The sequence below is a fragment of the Moschus berezovskii genome, chromosome 23 (assembly GCF_049115385.1).
Source record: "Moschus berezovskii isolate FMDL1 chromosome 23, NW_MosBer_1.0, whole genome shotgun sequence".
NCBI lineage: Eukaryota > Metazoa > Chordata > Mammalia > Artiodactyla > Moschidae > Moschus > Moschus berezovskii.
In genome coordinates this window covers 40,200,054-40,207,802 of record NC_142482.1, presented here as the reverse complement: position 1 = coordinate 40,207,802, position 7,749 = coordinate 40,200,054, and the positions used below count along the sequence as shown (strand labels likewise).

At 39.6% G+C, this 7,749-nt stretch overlaps 1 protein-coding gene and 1 pseudogene across 1 annotated transcript; both read left to right on the top strand.

Moving 5' to 3' along the window:
- Positions 1-895: 895 nt before the first annotated feature.
- On the top strand, positions 896-1,809 carry LOC129543666 (olfactory receptor 1M1-like; annotated as a pseudogene).
- A 3,749-nt stretch (positions 1,810-5,558) lies between these two features.
- On the top strand, positions 5,559-6,500 carry LOC129543490 (olfactory receptor 12D2-like). Its single transcript, XM_055406618.2, has one exon. It carries the CDS (start codon positions 5,559-5,561, stop codon positions 6,498-6,500), a length of 942 nt encoding a protein of 313 aa, XP_055262593.2.
- Positions 6,501-7,749: the final 1,249 nt, after the last annotated feature.

Genomic DNA, 7,749 nt, shown 5'->3' with positions numbered 1-7,749 from the left:
TGCATTCCTCTAATAATTATAGTAGTTTTAATTGTACAGCATAATAATTCAGTATTTTTATAGATTATACTTCATTAAAAGCTATTACAGGATAATGTAATTCTTTGTGCTACACAATATATCCTTGTTGCTCATCTATTTTATTTTCTTCATTTTCTTTTTTAAACTTTTTATTTTTTATTGGACTATAGCCAATTAACAATGTTGTAATAGTCCAAGGTGGACAGTAAACAGACTCAGACATATATACACTTGTGTCCGTTCTCCCCCCAAACTCTCATCCCATCCAGGCTGCCACATATTATTGAGCAGAGTTCCATGGGTAGAGACCAATTTTTAAATAAAGAAGTGACATGATGAGATTTTTTTTTTAAAGATCATGCTGACCACAGAATGGAGAACGTATTGGATGGGCAAGATCCATGTTAAAATAGTTAGGAAGATAACAGTTCTCCAGCCAATCACAAACCTTGAACTAGAATAGTCATTGTGAGTGTGGGTGGGAGTATTTATTGAGCCCCTTCTATGTGCCAGACACTGAACTAAGTACTGACACGTCACCTCTGCCTTGAAAGGCTCATGGTCTTGAGAAGAAAACAGATTCACAAGGAAGTAGTTGAATACCAATCACACAAAATTTTATTCAGAAAACTCATTTACACTTTCATAACTCTCTGTTTTTCCTTTCATTCTCTTACCTTGATGTCTCCTTAATCTGACCATCTTTTGTGAGGTACAACCTTTGTCCTCCCCATTGCTATTTTAGTTGTTTATCCATTCCTCACATTGGTGGTATAAGTAAAACCATTGCCAAGAGAAAGGATCCAAGGTTTTAGCTACCTGTAGTGAATCCTCTTCATGCTGATTCTTTTCTTGCAACCCATCTAGACCTGAAATGAACTGCAGTAAGAACCCTGACTTTGTCCTCTCGGGACTATCCAGTAACCCAGACAAACCATAGCTCCTCTTTGGTCTCTTCCTGGCCCTCTACTTGCTGAGTCTCAGGGAACTCACTGCTGCTGCTGGCTATTGGTGCTGAAATCCACCTCCACACCCCCATGTACTTCTTCCTCAACCAGCTCTCCCTGGTCGACATCTGCTTACAGACCCCAAAATGCTGGAGACTTTGTGGACCAGCAACGGATCATCTCCTTCTCTGAGTGTCTGTTCCAATTATATTTCTTTGCAGTTTTGCTGATATGGACAACCTGCTTTTGTCAGCCATGGCGATCAGCTGATACACTGCCATCTGCCATCCTCTGCACTACCCATTCCTAATGACTCCTTGCAGATGTGGACTGCTGGTGGGTGGGGCATGGGGAGTGGCCCATTCTATCTCTTTGTCCATGCCCTGTTGCTATCCCAGCTCTCATTCTATACTAATCAAGAAATTCCCCACTTTTTCTGTGATTTCAGACCACTCTTTAGACTTTCCTGCTCTGATACCCACCTCAGTGAGGACCTAATGATGGTTCTAACAGGACTCTTAGGAATCAGCCCTCTCCTCTGCATCATAAGCTCCTATGCCCATATCTTCCTTGCTGTAGCTCGGGTGCCATCAGCACAGGGGAAAAAGAAAGCCCTGGCCACATGCAGCTCCCACCTCTCCATGGTCATCCTCTTCTACAGCTTGGTCTTTGCCACCTACCTGAAGTCCCCATCAACTTCTCATGCCTCTGGGGAACTGGGTGCTGCTGTCATGTACACCCTGGTAACTCCCAATCTCAATCCTTTCATTTATAGTCTAAGAAATAAGGATGTGGAGAGTTCCCTGAAAGGGTTCTGGGCATAGAGAGTTCATGGCATTAGGAATAATTCCAAGAAACAAGTGTTTGGGGGAAAAAAATCACACTCTTCACCACCACACTGATAAAGTGAGTCAGTTAACACCAAGGCTATTGCACAGTATAGATATGCTATAGCACAAAGAACACTAAATAGAAATTAGGAGAACTAGTTTTTAGAACCCACTTTAACTGCCAGCTCTAGGTTTATATATTATATATTATCTATATCATTATATCAAAATATATCAGTATATGTCAAAGTGAAATTGTTAGTCACTCTGTCATGTCCAACTCTTTGTGACCCCATGGACTGTAGCCCAGCAGGCTCCTCTTGTCCATGGAATTCTCCAGGCAAGAATACTGGAGTGAGTTGCCATTCCCTTCTCCAGAGGATCTTTCTGACCCAAGGATCGAATCTGGGTCTCCTGCATTTGCAGGCAGTCTGATCCACTAGGGAAGCCCACTTCAGGTTGTGGTGGTTTAGTTACTAAGTCGTGCCAGACTGTTGCAACCCCATGGACTGTAGCCCTCCAGGTTCCTCTGTCTGTGGTATTCTCCAGGCAAGAATACTAGAGTGGGTTGCCATTTCCTTCTCATATATATATATGAATAACATTAATATTATATTATAATATACATAATTAAGGATTGGATGAGCTGTTCTTTAAAGTTGACTTATAACACTAATAGCATTGAAACTTAGTCATCTGTTCTCATCATTACCACCATTTTGACCATCATTTCCATGGCTATCACTGGTTTAATAATGAAGATTCTCACCATCAGCTTTACTATAGTCAGTATCATCTTTTGGTCATCAGCATCACGTTACAAATTACCATCCCCAGTTCTTTCCCCATCAATACTGCCAGTATCATCACCATGAATAAGAGAGTGGAAACTGGTTCTATGCATTTTTTCATCTGTAATGCCTCACTTTTCAGAATCTTCTATCTCTTTGTGTTTTGTGCTATGTTGATAATTGTGGGAAGTATCATAATGTGGATACGTTTTATAAAATTGTCTTCATAAATTTGAGACTATAATAAATATTTACATTTGAAATAAACGATTGCATAGTTTATATAACATAATACATACACAATGTCTAAAACTTTCTTTAAATTATTCCAGAAAAAAAGGAATGTTAGATATTTGGCACAATATTGGTAAAATGTTGATGTCAAAGCAGGATGATAGCTACAGGAGGATTTTTACACCACTGTCTGCATTTTTCTGAATGTTCAAAATTTTCTACATAAATGTTAAAATGAAAAAGTTATGTGCATTCAACTTTAAATATTTTTTTAAATATCAATATCTTTAGGCACAGCAATCAATCCATAAAGAATGTATCAAGGTAAATTCTGAATATAAATAATACTTTTATAGAAAAAAAATTGAATACAACTAAAAATTCCCAATGATAAATGTTTATTTATTTGGAATTCTCCAGACCAGACTATTGGAGTGGGTAGACTTTCCCTTCTCCAGGGTATCTTCCTAACCCAAGGATCGAACCCTGGTCTCCCACATTGCAGGTGGATTCTTTACCAGCTGAGGACACTAATTTAAGAATGCATTACAATATCAAACAACAATGCAAAAACCTCAATTATTATTGCAACAAAGACACAGCAGGGCTTCCCCAATGGCCCAGCAGGTAAGGAACCGGCCTGCAATGCAGGGAATGCAGGTTTGATCCCCAGGTTGGGAAGACCCCTGGAGGAGGGCATGACAACCCACTCCAGTGTTCTTGCTGGGGAAATCCCATGGACAGAGGAGACTGCTGGGTCCACTGGGGCCTGAAGGGTCCGACGTGACTTGAGCAACTGAACACAAATGATACAGCAAGAAGCGAAGATACTTTGGAGAGACCAGTCTCATTCTCCTAGAGAGAAATATGAATTTTTGGGATCCCAAAATTAAAGAAAATACTTTAACGTTATTACTAACAGTGAAGAATCAGATTTAGAAAGAACAAAAACAATACTACTTCTCCCTCTTTCTTTTTTTTTTCCATAGATCCACAGTAATAAATTAGTAGAATATTTAAAAGACAACCATCTTTCTGGATGGATCCATGGGATATGACTGGCCTGCCTTGCTTAACTATCATTGCCCAATTTCCTAGCTTTTTATACAAAGTTTTTCCAGGGAAGTCCCCAGATGAGAAAGTATATCCATATCTCTGTCCTAGGAAATGAAAGGTAATTTAAGAATTCCTGAGGCTCTTGAAACTGTACTGTCTGTGGTTCTGAAACTGAGAAAGAAACATAATAAGGAAAGAAAATAAGACCAATGAAAAAAATAGAACTCAAGATAGGAATTCTCCAAGATAGGAATCCTCCAAGGAGAATTTTCTTATATTGCAAGTATAGAAAGGTAACTTGTTTATTCTTTCAATAATCCTCCCAAACCCCAGGGACACTCTCTCACAGGGTTTGTATATCTAAAGATCTGTGGATCATGAAAGACAGGCAAAATTATAGAAAGAAGAGATTTCGGCAGATGAAGATCTTATACTGTAATTCAAACATAAACTATCACGTCAAATACTTTTCTACTCTGTCTATTCAAAATTTTTTCTACTGTTTAGTTTTCAGGAATGTCAACCTGAGAAGCCTTCTTAACTGTGGATTTGAACAGTCAATCAGGTAGGACAACGAACCAGGAGACAGTCTGGAGAGTTGCCCATATTCTCTGTCTTCCTGTCTGTATTAAATTTACATGCCAAGGACTTAGAGCTGAATTCCTATTTTATGATGGATATTGTGTTTGTGGATTATGAAGACTTTTTACCAGCTACATTTTTATTGCCATATCTCTAGATATTTTTCAAAGTAAATATATAGTTGATAAATATTCAGGATGCAGTGAAATAAACATTTAGTACAGAAAGTCTGATTGCTATTTTCTTTAAGTGTTAGGAAAAATTTTTTACCCCAAGTGAATTTTTGATACAATTTTGTTTTGTAAGTAGAGAACTAAAAGCACTGCCTGGCATATGTGTATCATAAGCAAGAATGATAAAGTTTAACCATATACAATATATACATGGCTATCAAGGGAAGTTTCTCTTAATTCCTTAAAGTCAGCCTTCAATAAACGTGTATTAATATTAAGTAATTTCTCAAAATTCTCACTACATTTAAAGGTGATAATCTCATGGGATTTCTAGAAATGTTCCCTACTACATTCACTTTTTTATTCTAGTCACATCATATCTTTGTCTTCTCCTTTCGTGCGTTTCCCAAATATTGAATGATTCCTTTTAATAGCAAACACTCTAATGTTTACATCTCCATTCAGAGTTCTTTATAGGTCTTATTATTCCCTCATTGTCATTTTTCTTAGGTTAAAAACCCTTCAAATGATTTTGTACTAACTCAAGTGACAGTAGTGTGGTGGAGAACTTAATAATTTACCCTCTGTTAGATCTTAGGATGATAAAAGACAAGTCTTTATCAGAAAAGATGGTAGCCTGGTAATTTGCTCTGAATCCTTAGAAAAAAGAAAAGACTTTCTCTTGAAAATATGTGTATATATGTATATTTGAAAAGATATGTCAAACAAAAAACAAAAGTGTTCGAGTAATTGTCCATAAATGGCATATAATGTTAATATTTAATAATCTAGTGGTCCAGATATTGTATAATCTGTGTTACTGAAACTATTTAAAACACCACTGCTCTCCCTCAAAATATTATTGTCTAGATAGGAAAATCCTCAGCTGCGGGACACTGGTTCCCATCAGAGATCGTGTTCCATATGTTATTTTGTCTTTTCTTTCAAGTGATGCTGAATCAAACCTCAGTCACTGAATTTCTCCTCCTGGGAGTGACAGACATCCAAGTACTGCAGCCTGTTCTCTTTGTGGTTTTCCTTGCAATTTACTTTCTCAGCTTGGCTGGAAATGGAGCCATCCTGATGGTTGTCATCTCTGATCCAAGACTCCATTCTCCTATGTATTTTTTCCTGGGAAACCTGTCATGTCTGGATATCTGCTACTCCACAGTGACTCTGCCAAAGATGCTGGAGAACTTCCTCTCTACCCACAAAGCAATTTCTTTCTTGGGATGCATAAGCCAGCTTCATTTCTTCCATTTCCTGGGCAGCACTGAGTCCATGTTGCTGGCCGTGATGGGCTTTGACCGCTTTGTGGCTATCTGCAAACCACTTCATTATACTCTTACCATGAGTCATCAAGTCTGTATCCAGATGGCTGTCACTGTCTGGATCACTGGTTTTTTCCATGCCCTACTGCACTCAGTAATGACCTCTCGCTTAAACTTCTGTGGTTCCAACCATATCCATCACTTCTTCTGTGATGTTAAGCCATTGTTGGAGTTGGCCTGTGGGAACACTGAGCTCAATGAGTGGCTGCTCAATACTGTCACAGGGACCATTACCATGGGCTCATTCTTTCTAACATTCCTGTCCTATTTCTATATTATTATCTATCTTTTCTTCAAGACCCATTCTTGCAGCATGCTCCATAAAGCACTGTCTACTTGTGCCTCCCACTTCTTGGTAGTTGTTCTTTTCTTCATCCCTGTTGTTTTTGTTTACATTCATCCTGCCTCAAGTAGCTCCATGGACCAGGATCAGATCATTGCCATTATGTACAGTGTGGTCACTCCTGTGCTAAATCCACTGATCTATACTTTGAGGAACAAAGAAGTAAAAGGGGCCTTGAGGAGGGTGATGTGAAGGAGACTCTGACTTGAAGATATCTGAAGAACTCTTAGGAGGCATAAATAAACAGGCAATGAGAAACTGAAGATAACAAGTTGTTACTGCAACAGACTGGTTCCAAATAGGAAAAGGTGTACGTCAAGGTTGTATATTGTCACCTTGCTTATTTAACTTATATGCAGAGTACATCATGAGGAACGCTGGGCTGGAAGAAGCACAAGCTGGAATCAAGATTGCTGGGAGAAATATCAATAACCTCAGATATGCAGATGACACTACCCTTATGGCAGAAAGTGAAGAGGAACTCAAAAGCCTCTTGATGAAAGTGAAAGAGGAGAGTGAAAAGGTTGGCTTGAAGCTCAACATTCAGAAAACAAAGAGCATGGCATCTGGTCCCATCACTTCATGGGAAATAGATGGAAAAACAGTGGAAACAGTGTCAGACTTTATTTTTGTGGGCTCCAAAATCACTGCAGATGCTGATTGCAGCCATGAAATTAAAAGACGCTTACTCCTTGGAAGGAAAGTTATGACCAACCTTGATAGTATATTAAAAAGCAGAGACATTACTTTGCCAACCAAGGTCCGTCTAGTCAAGACAATGGTTTTTCCCGTGGTCATGTATGGATGTGAGAGTTGGACTGTGAAGAAGGCTGATCGCCGAAGAATTGATGCTTTTGAGCTGTGGTGTTGGAGAAGACTCTTGAGAGTCCCTTATACTGCAAGGAGATCCAACCAGTCCATTCTAAAGGAGATCAATCCTGGGTGTTCATTGGAGGGACTGATGCTAAAGCTGAAATTGCAATACTTTGGCCACCTCATGTGACAGGTTGACTCACTGGAAAAGACTCTAATGCTGGGAAAGGTTGGGGGCGGGAGGAGAAGGGGACGACCGAGAATGAGATGGCTGGATGGCATCACCAACTCTGTGGACATGGGTTTGAGTGTACTCCGGGAGTTGGTGATGGACAGGGAGGCCTGGCGTGCTGTGATTCATGGGGTCGCGGAGAGTCGGACACGACTGAGCGACTGAACTGAACTGAACTGCTTTTCAAATTCTTTACTCTTGGTAAAACAGAGTGCATGTGTGCTAAATTGCTTCAGTCGTGTCTGACTTTTTGCGACCCTTGGACTCTAGTTTATTGGGCTCCTTTCCATGGGATTCTCCAGGCAAGAATACTGGAGTGGGTTGCCATTTCCTCCTCCAGGGGGTCTTCCCGACTCAGGGATTGAACTCATGTCTCTTACGTCTCCTGCATTAGCA